This window comes from Rhipicephalus microplus, chromosome 2 (assembly GCF_043290135.1).
Source record: "Rhipicephalus microplus isolate Deutch F79 chromosome 2, USDA_Rmic, whole genome shotgun sequence".
NCBI lineage: Eukaryota > Metazoa > Arthropoda > Arachnida > Ixodida > Ixodidae > Rhipicephalus > Rhipicephalus microplus.
Genome location: NC_134701.1, coordinates 282,044,174 through 282,059,985, shown reverse-complemented (window position 1 = coordinate 282,059,985; position 15,812 = coordinate 282,044,174). Strand labels below are relative to the sequence as shown.

General features: G+C 48.1%; 1 protein-coding gene across 1 annotated transcript in view; it reads right to left on the bottom strand.

Moving 5' to 3' along the window:
• ft (cadherin-related tumor suppressor fat) overlaps positions 1 to 15,812 on the bottom strand; it is a 131,917-nt gene that overhangs the window by 29,426 nt on the left and 86,679 nt on the right. The window contains exons 5-6 of the mRNA XM_037415245.2: positions 10,406 to 10,723; positions 6,636 to 6,869 (exon numbers count right to left, since the gene is read on the bottom strand). Coding sequence (XP_037271142.2) covers positions 6,636 to 6,869; positions 10,406 to 10,723 — 552 coding nt within the window. The remainder of the gene's footprint in view (positions 1 to 6,635; positions 6,870 to 10,405; positions 10,724 to 15,812) is intronic.

The following is a 15,812-nucleotide window of genomic DNA, read 5'->3' as shown; positions in this document are numbered from 1 at the left end:
TATTTTTTGTTGTTGCCATCTTGTGATGGCAATGTTATTAGCGATTGCGAGTTTTTCATTTCTGGTTTTGTATTGAACTTACTGTGCATACTATATTGGAGCAATTACCACAATCATTTCTGTAAGTGACTTTTATCACTTTAAAATGTCCCTAGGCCAATCGAGAATGGTGTAATAAACTAGGAAACTAGGAGAGCTCAAAAAACCAGACGATATAACAGTCCACAAGAGTCTGTTTCTTCCAGAATTCGAAACTGCGAACGAAAACGGAACCGTTGACAGACGAGAGCCAGACTCACCTAAGAGTGCGAACCCAGACAGGAGAGAGTGCGCTGCCTTCTCCCCACAGAGAGAATTCGGTTGGGTGAAGCAGTCTGAACATTGAACTTGATCAAAGACGTGTGGTTCCTTTGTTTGGTGCGTGTAATACAGTTTTTTTTTTCTATTATACCATTAATCTCATGTAGACCTTAATTGTTTCGAACTAGCTAATCAGTTGAAAGATAGACCACATAATATGGCCGAAAGCCGGGAGGAAGTACTAAAGTAAAGGGGTCTATAAAGGTCGCGAGTAGGGACAAAGACAAAGGTGATGGAAAAGCTCAAAGTGAAGCGACGCTCCCGACGATAACAGAACACCATCATCATCAATGAGGTGACATTGGTGCTTGAAAACGCCAGTGTTGAACGGCTCAGTGCTATTCTGCAATGGCTGGAGGTGAATAACACCGATCTTCGAAAAGTCAATGAAGAAATGAAAACCTCCCTGCCAGAGGACGCATTCGAAGAGAAGTATGAAGAAAGCATCCAGTGCGACGACAGGGCCAACCAAACCATCGGCCTCCTCAAGGCGAAAACAGCGTTGTGCAGGCGAGTGCCATCACCCTGAGCAGCATAGCAACACCTCATCCGCTGCCATCCCAGATTCACCATTATGGCGTCAAGCTACTGAAGCTGCGGCTGGAACTGTTCAATGGTGAGCTTTCCGCATGGTAGGCCTTCCAGGAGTGCTACCGTCAAGCAGTGCACGACAACGAAGGGCTCTCAAAGACTGAGAAGTTTCAATACCTTAATGATCAATGCTCACAGGACAAGCTATGACTGCGACAAGAGGGCTGCAGGCGACAAACGCTTGCTACGAGGATGCCATCGAAATATTGCTGAGAAGGTTTGGCGACAAAAAACGAATTCAACTAGAACTTATGGCAAAATGAAGAGTTCTTCCAAGCGTAGCCTCAAGGGAGGACGCGCGCAGGCTGCGGCGCTTGTACGATCACGTATAGGCGCACATTCGTGGCATGAAGGGATTAGGCACAAGCTTGTCGGCTTATTCGGCAATGTTAAGTGACGTCACCCTCTCGGAGCTGCCTAAAGAAATGGTTGTGGATTTCCGTAAAGAACTACGCCGTTGTCGAGTCAATCGCCAGAAGATTCCGATGCATCATCAGCGTCAGGAGTAGACAACAGGCTAACAGTCATTCTACAATTTCTTGTCGAGACAGAAAGCAGAGAACGATGTGCAGAAAGCGGCCATGCCACGAAGGAAAGCAAGCCGAACAGAGCAGAGGAGAAAGTAATTGAAACCGCGCACCAAGCGCCGCGGTACTAAGCACGCAGCTGGTGCAGGCGAGGAGGTGTTTCTTCTGCGAGTCGACGAAATGCGAGACACAGTCCTAAACGGCTCCCGTCCCGCCTGAAGAAAAGACGAACGAATTGGCACGGGCCGGGCGTTGCTTTTGATGTATGTTGTGGAGGCACAAGTCAAAAGAATGCAAAAGAAAAGTAGACTGCACACAATGTGGCAAACGCCATGTATCTTCAGTATGCCACCCCGACTGGCAGAAAGCAAAGAATGATCATCCACAAGAAGCCGTGAAAAAAGTTACCGCTACTAATGTACATGCGGCCGCTGAGAAAGAAGTAAACAAAGAAGTCGCTCTGCAAACTTTCCGCACTTGGGCCGCAGGCGGTAATCAATGCGAATATATTCGTGGTGTGTAATGGACGGCGGCAGTCAGAAGACATTCATTAGAGCAGACGTTTCTAAAAGGCTTGACCTGCATGTTTTGGGACATAAGAATTTTCACCTCAACACCTTCGAAACGACGGCTGCTCAAACAGAAACATTCCGAATCGTTGAACCTCACTTGCGGAGTCAATACGGCGACAGTGAAACAACCATCGAGGCCGTAGAAGTTTTATTCATATGCAAAGACGTGGCATCTGTTCCAGTTGACCATGCCATCGTGAAAGAAATAGAGTTGTGGAGGACTTATCGCTGACAAGCTCATTTCTCCAGGAATGCCAGCGGTTTCAGGAATCGGCCTGTTGATTGGAGCAGGCCACTTGTGGATGTTGTCATGGAAAGTCTGCCGCTGGGCAGACAACAACGGTTTAGCAGCAATCGACCCAGAAGTTTGGTTGGACATTCCAGGGTTCGTTCAACCTCAACAGCTCTCTGGCCATGGCGACAAATATTTGCATTCCAAAGATTGGTCTAGGAAGCGATGCCAAAGAGGAAACTATACTACAAAAGTTTTGGGAGCTGGACGCCATTGGAATCACCAATGAAGAGAACATGAAGCACGACTGCGACAACTATACTCTGAGCAGCGTGAAGAGAAAAGGTGACCGCTATGAAGTGTCGCTTCCATGGAAAGAAACTTCCGGAAATTTGGCAGATAATCGAGAAACGGCGATGAAACGGCTGAGAAGTTTAAGAGCTCGTGGAAGAATACGACACAGCCATCAGAAGCTACATGAACAAAGGGCATGCCGAAAGAGTAAGCAATGAAGTAGCATCTGAGCACTTATACTATATGCCTCACCTGCCGGTCATCGGAACTCAGTAAAAGACAATGAAACTTCGCCTAGTATATGACGCTTCTTCTCACGCACCAGAACAGTTGTCGCTAAATGAACATTCGGATAAAGGGTAAAAGCTTATTAGCGACATAGTACGCAATCTGCTGCGTTTTCACCTACACCCGGTTGCTCTCGTGGCAGACATCGAGAAAGCTTTCCTCCTAATCAGTGTGTAACCTGAGGGCAGAGATGCTCTAAGATTCCTGTGGTACAGCGAAGTACCCCGCAATCCTGACGTCCTTCCAAATATAGAGGAATGGAAAATGAAAAGAGTACCGTTTGGCACTATGGCGAGCTCATACCTGCTAAACGCTGTTCTTCGTCACTTGGAAAGCCAAGGTGATGGTCTTCAAGAAACAGCGCGCTTACTCAAAGACTCTTTCTACGTGTACAACTTGGTAACAGGGGCAACTTCTGAGGATGAGGCGTTGAAGATAACTTCAGAAGCTAACAAGATAATGTCAGGTGCAGGAATGTGCCTAAGAAAGTGGTCATCCAGTTCAGAAAAAGTTCGGATGACAATGTGCGGCCAGCAATGCAGTGCATCGGACGAGCCGCAAAAAGTACTGGGGCTTTTGTGGATACCTACTAAAGACGAGATGTCCATATCAGCCGCGCCTGTTTTGATGACGGCGTGCACTAAAGCCGGCTCAAAACGTGCGGTCCTGCAGGCATCAGTGAGGATCCTTGACCCTTTGGGACTGGTAGCGCCTGTTGTGGTAAGTGCTCTTTCAGCGCCTTTTGGAGAGAGAAGTTAGCTGAGATGAGCAGCTGCCGGACGAGCTAGAGCCAAAGTGGAACAGCTGGTGCTCAGATTTGGCTAACTTGAAACAGCTTTCTTTCCCTCGTTGTATTCTGAGAGATTGTGAGGCTAACCATCAGCTACACATCTTTTGCGATGCAAGCCCGAAAGCTTACGGTGCCTGCGCTTACCTACTGAGGCAAGATGACAGCGAAATAGTGAACTCAAACCTCATATTCGCGAAGTCCCGAGTGGCCCCCCTGAAGGCGATGTCTCTACCCCGGTTGGAATTGATTGCTGCTCTAATGGAAGTACGAATGGCTAAATACCTTCATAGTGCCCTTGATCAAATAACTGCCGTGCATTTTTGGTCAGATTCAGTAATCACACACTGTTGGGTAAAAGGCATGGCCAAGCAACGGAATTCATTTGTCGAAAATAGGGCGAACGAAATACAGAGTTTAAGCAGCCCAGAAAGTTGGAGGCATTGCCCAGGTACCGATAACCCCGCTGACTGGCTGACACAAGGGATGCGTGCTGAGTCCCTTGGAGATAACACGCATTGGTGGAAAGGCCCAAATTGGCTGCAACAAAGTTCGCAATTCTGGCCACCAAAAGAATTTGATGCGTGTCAGAGCCATGAAATGGACAACGAAAAGAGGAAGAAGGCAGTTCAGCTGCATACAGGAATAGCCGAAGTGACTCCTTTGCTGCAGGCAGAAAAGTTCAGCAGTTACTGACGTCTCCTCAGAGTGGCTGCGTGGGTCCTGGGGTTTGTAAGAAACTGCCAACAGCACGAGAGAAGTAGCGCAGTATATCTCAAAGCGGATGAAATTCAAGAGGCCAGCAACCACTGGCTTCGACTTACTCAAGGCAAATACTACGAGCTTGAAATTAGAACACTTTCTCGGGGAGAGAGCCTGATGGTGAATTCACCATTTGCACAATTTCAGCCTTTCCTTGACGCACAGGAATTGCTGTGCGTGAAAGGGCGTTTTTAATTTTCGAAAGTATCCGAAGATGTGAAGCACCCAATCCTTCTGCCTAAAGATCATGTCGGAACTAAATTGACAGTGGTCGCAGCTCATTTTCGAACTCTTCACGGAGGCACTCTCAGTACCGTGCCTCAGTACCATGCCTGAACTGCGTCAATGTTACTGGATTCCATGCTGTCGGCAGCTGGTGAAGAAAGTGATATCACGATGCCCTGTTTGTGCAAAGCATCGACTCAAACCGGCGACTGCTGCTACAGCTCCACTTCGAAGCGAGAGTGAACCATGGCGAGCCTTTTCAAGTAGTCGGTATTGACTTCACCGGCCCTCTTTTCACTAAAAGTAAAACCTCAAACACAAAGAGTTACATTGCCTTGTTCACGTGCGCAACAACGAGAGCAGCGCAAGTGTTAGTTACCAGCCTCCCAACTGAATGTTTTCTGATGGCCCTCCGACGCTTCGTGGCACGCAGGAGTCTGCCGCAGATAATTTACAGCAATAACGCTGATGTTCAAGAAGGCATCAAAAGAAATTCAAAGCTTCTGGAAAATTCTCAGCGGTGACGTTCAAGACTGGTGCAGCTCCCAGCGAATCATGTGGAAATTCAAAATAGGAAAGGCAGCTTGGTGGAAGCGAATGGTAAGGTCCGTGAAGGTATTCCTTCGAAAAGTTCTTGGGCATCAAAGCCAGTCCTTTGAGGAGCTCACTACTGTTTTGGTGGACGTGGAGGAAACGATAAACTCGCGCCCGCTGACTTAAGTCATGGAGGAGCCAGGTGAGGCGTCAGTGCTGACACCATCTCATCTGGTAACAAGAAAGATACTGCTTAGTTTTCCTGCCTCCATGTCAAGTGCTGTTCTCACTTCTACAACAGCTGACATTAAATGGGGCTGGAAGTACCGATGATAACTTGTCAACGCCTTTTGGAACCGATGGCAAAAGGAATAGTATTTGCTACAGTTGCGCTTTGCACACCTAATACCGTCAAGACAGGACAATTTCCTCATGGTAGATGACATTGTGATCGTACGTGAGGACCATAACAAGCCGCATATGTGGAAAACAGGAAAAGTCGTTGAAGTTTTCAAATGCCGTGACGGAGCAGTGCGTTCTCCCGCCATAAAATTCCACTGGAACCGCTCTGCGAGGTCCGGTACAACTCCTCTACCCTTTGGAGACACATGTAAGATGATCAAAGCTCATTTTCGAGGGGAGGATGTAATAAACAAGGAAACTAGGAGAGCTTCAAAAGCCAGACGATATAACGATCCACAAAAGTCGGTTTCTTCCAGAACTCGAAACTGCAAACGAAAACGGAACCGTTGACAGACGAGAGCCAGACTCACCGTGAAGTGCGAACCCAGACAGGAGAGAGTGCACTGCCTTCTCCCCACAGAGAGAATTTGGTTGGGTGGGGCAGTCTGAACATTGAACTTGATTGAAGAAGATGTGTGTTCCTTTGTACGTGTGCGTATAAACAGTTTTTTCTATTATACCCTTAACCACGTGTAGACCTGAATTGTTTAGAACTAGCTAATCAGCTTAAAGATAGACCACAAATGGTTTTGAGCCACATTTACAGGTAAATAGCGAATGATCTCAGCATCCGATTTTATTGTCGCCTAAATTGGTTCCCGCAAAAAGTTTTCAAATGCGGAACTTTTCTCTCTTCCCGTCAATCCAATGATCGCACCACTGGAAATTACGTGGGGAACTAAAGGGTACTAGAGGACATGGGGCACAGAGTTTGCTATCGTGCACATATGCCACTCTATTGTTATCAGGGCCCCAATAAACGGCCTTCCACATAGAAGAATAAATTCTCGTAGAAAATTTCGGTGCCTAAGCTCTTTAAAAACAGAAAGGAAAGGAGAATGAGTTTTATGATGTGCATCAACCCCTCACTTCAGATAAAATGTTTATATTGTTAACAAGAGAAGCAAAACATCACAGCAGGGACAGAAATTTGCGCTGTTTTGAAAGCATATTGATCAAAAAGCTTGTTTGACCGTGCTTTTTACGGTGCCTGAACATACCTGTTCGTAGTCAAGGTGCGATGTGAGCGTAAAAACGCCCGTCTGAGGATTGAGTGAAAAGACGTCGTTGGCCCAATCACTGAGCACTGAGTAGCTGACTTGCCGGTTGAGTCCCATGTCCGTGTCCGTGGCGGACACAGCTCCGACCTGTGCGCCCCTCTGTGTGTCTTCCCACAAGTCAAATGAGTAGGCAGCTTCACCAAACAGTGGCAAGTTGTCATTGGTGTCGAGTACCTGCACAACAAGACAGCTTTGCTCAGGCGACAGTGTTGCATCAAAACGAATAGTGTGGTCGGTATGAGCTCCTAACTTGTTTGTATCTTAGGTATACAGTTGACAGCTCTGCCCACATCTATTGCTGCCCCTCCCACACAGAACATGCATAAGTGCTCCATCTAAATATCGATGTCAAGCTATTTTCAAATGTTTCAGACAGCTGACTTTCCCATACAGACCCACGTTTGCGTCATTAGTTGTAGGTCAGAAACTTTAACATTTTCGTAAATTTTGTCAGGGATTCTGATGTACATCCATCGTTGCTCAGGCAAATAATAATGTTTTTGGTAGTAACGGCCGACCTTTGATTTGATTTGAACAATGATTCTTTAATTCTTCATATGCAAAGTAGTTAAATTAGCCGAGAAAAATATTTACAGTTCGAGCAGAAACGAGCTTGCATGGCCGCCTTACACATGTCGACGTTGCTGTACAGGTGAAGCTACGTTCCAGAAATTCTGAGGTCAAAGGCAGAGGCGCCGCAGGACTGTTGGTGGAGCTACCTTTTGCGGTGCGTAGCACTTTAGCGACCCAGTGTTCGATACAGGCCTAAAACAAGGTTAACACAATAACGCTGCTCGAGACCAGCACGAAACAAACTAGAGAAGTCTAAATTAACGTTTACTGCATAAACGGCCAAGACTCAATGCCGACAGTTTACCTAAAATTGCGAAAAACGCTTCTGAAACACTCGGTTGAGGTCCGCGCCGCACAAAAGATGGCACCACCGCCTCGGCAAGTGCGCGATTGCCGATGAAATAGCCGAGTTGCCCGTGCTGCGCCCTTATTCAGGTTTCACGATAGTGGATTTGCATTAAGCGCAAGATTTAGAGCTACACTAGCACCCACACCAGAACCTCATTCGCAGAGGACTTTGCAAGGCATATAGAGTTACACCACAGCCCACACAAGGACATTAGCGTAAATTTAGCACAGGTTTACAACTACACCCAGCCTACTCAAGAACAACATTAGCGCTACATTAGCCGCATAATTCGCGCTGACAAACACGATTTTTATTTTTTCGGTAAATAACTGTTTCACAATTCCAAAATTGTCACGATTACAGCGAGAAGATGCTTGTCAAGCGAGAAAACGTGCGAAAAGGAAATGTGGTTAGAGGCGCAACCTTTAAGTTCCCGCCGCAAACGGCGTGCCGTCACAAATTTCGGAGGCGTCTGATAGGGTCTACGCAGCTCACAATCGATAAATAAATTGTATTGATCTTTAAACTTTTAAACATGTGAGGAGGAAGCTAACTGCATTAAATCACACTTCAGCAGTATAAACATACCCTTTGTTTCACCTTTAAGCGTTGGATATAGATGTTGGTTTTATTTATGTTACTACCGAGTGGAAATAGACACGGATAGTGTTGGAAAAGGTTAATGTAACCATTATTATAGAAATATTGTGTTTAAAGCGTCTCGTGAGCTTTACAGCTGGTACGTGTGTTTGCGCAACAACATTCGGAGGAGAAGAAGGGGGGGGGGGGGGGCGGAGAACAGCCCTAATGCACGAACTTTACCGCGGTAAGAATAATAAACTCAACTTCCTACGTCGACTCGGGCGCAAAATCTGACCACGTCAGTCGTCACGAATTTCGGAGGTCAACTCTCGTAGGGAGGCGGCTGCTCCGCCAGGCACCTACCGGTTTGACGCCCGCCTTTGGGCCGCGAGAGAAAAACGCGCATAAATATACAAGAGCGACGAGAATGAGTGTCACGGCGCCCTCTTCCTGCGAACGGCTGTAAACGCGCGTGAAGCAGCAGCATCAGCCCTGGAGGCGCGTGCGCGCTTGCGCACCAGCCGTATAGGGAAGCCAGTTTTTTTTTTTTTTCCTTTTTGGTACACGGTGGACAAGAGAACGCCCAGTTAGTACGCGCACGGCAATGGAGCAATAAAACGCACGCGGGATCGATTTATGGGCTCTCAAAATGAACATCGTCTCCGGACGCCCCCCCCCCCCCCCCCCCCCCCCGCCAATGCTGCTTCAAAGCAACTACGATACCAACTAGCCCAAGCTGCCACACTCCAAAGCAACGTCGACGTCTCCACCAGCAAAAAAAAAAAAAAAGTAAATAATAGCAAAAGGACATGCCGTCCGAGTCGTGACAACCGATCTCTCGAGCGGATTGTCGTCGTGACCTAGACACGATCGCAACGGGTTTTCGACGCCGCTGATGGACGCGCTGGGAGGACAATGAGTGCCGTCAGACTGGAAGACGTCGCCGAATATGGAGCAGGACACGTCAATTACGGCGGGTCCTTTTAAAGGCGCCGATTACCGCATCGTTCCCTCCTGCCGAACGACTCTAAAAGGTTTGATGGTTACGTCGCAAGAGCAGTTTACGCGATCTAGCAATAAACTAGCGTATGTACAAGAGAAAGACAAACCTTTTTCGTCATTATTGATCCGAACAGTAAAGTACTAACATTAGTTTCTTCTTCGTGCAGTTAAAACCTGTTGGTTCAGACTTGGAATTTGGGACATCGGTCGTGTTTCTTCAACGTGTCATTTTAACTGCTAGCCAGAACACTTCGCCACCGAAGCAATCTATTTAAGTCCGAACGTCGCTGTGACTCCTGGTTTCAGATCGCCTCATCCTGTGATCGAGATGTAAGATCTCGATTAGGGACGGTGCCAGCAGGGAATATGGGGGGGGGGGGGGGGGGGCGCTGGAGCTTTTCAGGAATAAAGTTTGCCACTTTACTAAGTAACACTCGCATTATTTCGCCGTCTATTGCAATTAATAGCACATTATCGGGGTGACCTACAGAGATGGGAATGATTTCTAGCATTTCTTTTTGTGAGGCGCCACCCGATGTAGTCACTGTGTATATAGGGGTAGAGGCAGTGCAGTGTAACAAAAAATATATTGCAAAGTCGGTGGTCAGCTTTTAGTCACTATCGAAATTGGTATTGGTGTGTTTTTCGAAACCTGACGTGAAATTCGCCTGAGAAACTAGCCATATATGGGATATGGGAGGGCGTCCGTTCAAATGACGGAGTCAGGATAATGATTTTTTTTTCGGCCGTTTTCATCATATGAGACATAATAAGAAAATAAAGGATGACATACATTTGGTAGCCACACAAACGTAACGTTTTGATCACAGTTCTACCAAGCCGACTAATATCTATCATTTTAGCTTAACCTTTTCCAAGGAAGTTCCGAAATACCTCAACTATTTAAGCCCAGCAATTGGCACAGATGACATCGTTTCAAACCGCTTGTCGCGGTCATAGAATCAGCAACCTTTCCTCGCCGATTTTTTATTTTATTTTTTCAGATCTGGCTTTCAGGCTTTCCCACTAGATTACCTTGGGCATCCGCCCCTCTTCCTTTATTATACAACTGGTCGTACGACTGGTATATACATTAAACGTGGCGCATGCACGCCTTCATCACCCCCCTCTTATTTTTTTGTTTTCTGTTATTTTTATCAAGCTTAGTAATGAACCTATAGCTACTTCTTATTGCTGGACTTGCCTCGATGGTGACCAGGGCTTCCTGTGACTGCACTCCGTCCGTTGCGGTCACGTGGAACTGATGTTGGGCCTGCAACTCCCGGTCGAGTGGTTCTGCCAGGACCAGGGCGCCGCTCAGGGGGTCCACTTCGAAACGGCCCCCGCTGTCCTCCAACTGACCGGCGACGCCGAAGCGTACGCTGCCTTCCAGGTCGGGGTCGCGCGCTTCGAGCACGGTCACAGTGGTGCCCACGGGGGTGTCCTCGGAGAGGGACAGCACGTACGGGCCGTTCTGGAACCGCGGCGGACTGTCGTTGCGATCCAGCACCGTCACTGTCACCTGCGCAGCACACGAATGACCGAAAAAACTTGGATCACCGCTATTTGGTTTGGTTTGGTTTGGTTTGCTTTATTCGAGGCAAAATTAAACAAGATTGCCTTAGGGGACACGACTAAAGGCTAAGTAAATGCCTGACTTGGTCGTGCCACCCTGGCAGCAAAGCAGAAACATACCGCAAGTACAGTGCGCAGAAAATTACAACATCACGTGTTATCTTTCACGGGTACCATAGTCGAACAGGAACTGCCAGAAGTGTGAATAAAAGAATAGAAATATAAACAGTCCTTATTCGAGTGGTCCTAATTTCACGCCTAAAGTCACGGGCGCCAACAAAAGTGTGGCGGTAATGCCCGCAGCTGTTGCTTTGGTTGTGCGCTCCATTGCAGCTGCAAGCCGGTGGCAGCGAGACGCACAACGTTCGTACAGTTAGCATTGAGTACAAGTTGCAAAAGTAGACCCGCGCGCTGGCTTAGTGGCTAAGGTACTCGGCTGCTGACCCGCAGGTGGCGGGATCGAATCCTGGCTGCGGCGGCTGCATTTCCGATGGAGGCGGAAATGAAGAAGGCCCGTGTGCTCAGATTTGGGTGCACGTTAAAGAACCTCATGGAGGTGGTCGAAATTTCCGGAGCCCTCCGCTACGGCGTTTCTCATAATCATATGGTGGTTCTGGGACGTTAAACCCCACATATCAATCATGTTGCAAAAGTAATTTCAGACGTCATTATGAACTTTAAGAGATTCACTTTTAAAACGGCGGCGACAAAGCTTGTCAATCTGTTCCATTCAATCAGGTTTTGCTGAATATATTAGCCTTTATATATGCCATTCTGACTATTTTTTTTTTTTGCTTACCTTTGTTCTCTCTTTTCTCTACAAACTTGTATCCTTATATGCGCCTGTAACAGCTCCGGTTCTATAAATACGAAATCGGCTTTTATTTTTTTCACTAATACTCTAAACGTCCCTTGCGGCGGGTATATACGTCTCAAATGTTCACCGGTTGCTTCCATCGGCTTTGAATCCCATCGCCTCTGAGTGGTGGATGCCTTATTCTACGGTTCTTATTGAATAAATTTCCTCGCATTCTGTACCAGAGTTATGAGTTGTTTCCCTGCTGCATATTGAGCAATGTTTTGTTACAGCGGACACATGCCTCATCCTGTCGCGAACATTTTTCCGTGTCTTTTTTGTGTCCTCAGGCAGTCAGCTCGGGCCTCCAATAACCAAAAGTGGCGACCAGGTTTTGTCCTCTGGTTCCATTTTGGCGCATTATGAAACTTCCTCTTTGTCAACTCCTGGTTGTTCATTTACGCTTTCAGTTAGCCTGTGTTTCGTTGCTAACTTTCCATTATACCTATCTACCCTACATATTGATTCATTCGCGCATTATTTTTCACTTATTCCTCCGTGCCCTAACTCGGTGACGCGACAAACTCCTCGCGAGTAACTTACCAAACTAAACCGAACGTATTGTACATTTGTTCAATCGAGCAGCCGTGTGTCTCGCCGGTGGACGGCACTCACGCGGACCAATTAGCCTTCGCCCTGAAGCACAATTAGAACGACGGTACGTCCGGCGTTCGATAAGGAAAGCACGAAAAAGAAAACGCAACAAAGGAGAGAGAGAGAGAGAGATTCACCTATAGAGCCGTATTCCGGGAACCGCTCAGGTATATACGGCGCGCCATACGATACGCGTTGCCACGAGGCCCCCATAGCGTGCTCCATTCGCTCAGGCGAAGCGCTGCACGCTTTCCGAGTCGAGCTCGCGCACCTCTTCTTCCTTTTCTTCTTGTGAGAGGTGGTCACTCTTGCAAAGGGGGAAAAAATATTTCGTGAAGCGGGGTTCCAAGGGCGCTAGTTGCTCCTGCGTTTGGTAACCGTGTTCCGGGAACGACTAGTGAGGACACCAGTGTGCGGTTTGTGCATGGCCTCAAAGAATAGCACCACTTCGGTTATCTATCTAGCTAGACAGATATGTCGTGCGGCGCGCAATTCGGTACGACTATAGTCGTTGTCTCCTTTATCGCTCGGTGCTATGCATTCTTCGCTTAAGCGCGAGGAGGATACCGTTGCAAGGTTCCCGCAACGAGAAGTGCAGACTTGGTTTCTACGTTTATTCGTCTTTTTGTCCGTTTTTTGCGTAAAAATTGTAGGAAAAAAAGGCTCCGTGCGGTGGCGCTCGTTGCCCTCCCCCTTTGCGCCGTTCGGCGAAGCCATCGATCCTGTTCCGGTAGCACAATAAACCGACCCCGATTCTCGCCGGTCACGAGAGCGCTTCCTCCCGCGGCTTCTCTATCTCTCCTCCGCGGCCATTTTCTCTTCTTATCTCATCTCCCCCCCCCCCCCCCCGGGTGCCGATTTTCATTATTTAGTTTTTAAACGCACGGAGTAAGGAGTCGTCGGACGCGGGCCACCACCGCCTCGGCTTTCATCCATCATCATCGGCAAACGCTCGCACGTGAGAGTGATTGTGTTCCCCCACCCCTGTACCGTCTACACCAGCTCTTCCCATATCACCGACCGCGACTTTCCCCTCCCAACGCTAAGTTGCTAAAAACCATTTGTGCACGGCGAACCGGCCTCCCCGGCATCCGCTGACAAAACGCTGCCTTCGGAAGCACCAGCAACGAGTCCCCTTCAGGGCACTCATCTTCTCCAGTTTTCCAGGAGACTTCTTGGCCGCACCAAAGCCAAGAACCATACCCCGCCTGTTCATCGTACCGTTGTGATTTCGTTTGGTCACTGTCTTCCGATCCGCCAGAATTCCGGATGGCGAGACTTGGAAAAGAAGGGGTCTGTTGAGGCCGAAAAGATTTTAGACGTATGGTCACGTCCATGTCATCGTGTTCGTGATAGTATCCCCCTAACTACCGATGTTGAAGAGCAGGGGGACTTACAATTTTGAATGGTATACGACAGTGAAACATTGAATGTACGGGTGCCGGCGCTAGCTGAGCCATACAGTACCCCGGTACCGTTGCCGTAATTATGACCCTTGTGTAACAAGCAATTGTTTGTTCTTGTAAGCTACCATTCAGAGCACAAGTTGGCCTTACTCCGTTGTCTAAGCCTTCGTAAACGCTACCCCTGAAATATTGCCGAGTTTAACCCCCAGGCGAAAAAGAAAGTACAGGGCAACTGTACAAGTATGGGCACATTAGCGGCGCCGACACCAGGTGTAGCTGCCCAAAAGTATATTCCACAGTGTCCCGAGCTGAGTCGGCAATCTTGGATCTAAATCATTTCTTCGATTGCGGTATAGAAAACCTGCTTGTCCTCTGCTCACAAGCAATCACGTGTGACTCACTTCCGTAGAGTCATAACCACACTCACCACGGAGATCTCATGGCCAGCCGCTGCCGTCTAAACCTGGTGGGCATCTCGTATAAAGTACAATGTAGCAACTCTGCAGGGGTGCCCGGCATGTTTGCGGTGCTTCATCACACCGCCACAGCTCCTGCGACAGACAGGGCCGTCGGTCGTGCAGGGCAACTTCTTTTGGCCCTTGAAAGCCTCGTCTTTCAAAAGACCGCGAGGAAAGGCGTCGGGGAACAGTTCTGCGCATATGCGCGGACTCCTGCTGCTGCTGCTGCTTCTGTCTAGCTCTAAAGCCAGGCGGGGGACCGGTTAGTGGGGATCTTCTCGCACCCTGTAACCTCGGTAAGGCACGGCCGCGTGTTCCATCGACCAGGCGCGGTGCCACACCTAAGCAAACCCCGACGCGGAGATGTCTCAGACGACCTGACCGGAGGGGATACGTATAGGACACACACGTGTGTGCGTGCGTTCGTGCGCGGTGGGCTCACATGGGAGCCCTCGGCGACTCCCGTATGCGAAACGCAGAGAGTACGCACCACCAGCACAGAAGGGATGAGCGAAGCGCACAATGTCACGGCTCAGAAGTACCGTGCATCACCGCAAGAGCTGCTATGCACGGAATAATCTCGTCACCGGTGCGCAAGGAAGTGCTATATATATAGCCGAACCTCGTCAGGATAGGGAAGGTGGTTGAGATAAAAGTGGCTGATAAAGCCACAGCGGTCTTGGTACCGTTTCCACAAAGCAGCAACTGTAGATATCTGGAAGACCTTTTGTCCTGGCCTTAATTCATTTGACGGTGATCAATTTTTATCTGTGCAATGCCCTGTAACCAAACTTCCACGCCTACATCGAGTGCTTCAGATACCGCCCTGCTGAGGACAGGCTGCATGAGCGTACCAGCAAGCGGACATCCCTAATTTCGCTGGTACCGCTTTCTATTATATTTTTTCGCCGAAATAGGCTGATGCATTTAGACTGTGCTCTCTCCCCGCCTTTCCACGTACCTGCTACCAGCTAAATACTGGGACAGAAATTTTAAATAAGATGGCGTGAACACATTACTGCGCCTGTTTGAACAGATAATTTTTGCCACCTAGATAACAGACAGTCGAAAAACAATTTTCCATAACTTCCTTAATTCTGTAATTATGTGTACTGCATTAGGGGAATCGAAAACGATGACACTGCCAACGTATAGTATACCTGCATGACTACTCGCTACGATTAGTCGTTATACTGACGAACTTAAAGCGTTACTGACACAAACTTTCACGGCCGAGATAGCCTGTGGGATCGATTCCCGTGAATATGCGTATGATATGCAAAATATCAACAGCGAATACAGCTTGGAAGGTATTTTAAATTAATGTTGAAGTTTGCGTGAGTGATCGACTCCATCACACTATTGACACTTTCAAAGGGGACCCTTGGGGACCCGCTATTTTCCTCACGTGACCAAGCTGCTGCAAGTTATGACGGCGTCATAGCCGCCATTTTTTTTTCTTTTGTCGCGTTCTCTCCAGCAAACTATAACTCGTCAGGTGCTCGCGAGTCCGTGGCCGCGGCGCACGAGTTGAAAGCTTTGTGTTTGATGACATTGCTGTCCCGTTTCAAGTTCGGAAAACCTTTTTGATGCGAACCGCGTGGAAGTGCGTCACAGTTCCGAGTGCTGGCATGGTAGAGCGTTAAACCAGGTATGTGGTGATAGTTACACCCGGTGGCTCATCGCTTTTGAAACCGACACCGGTTGGTAATAATGAACCTG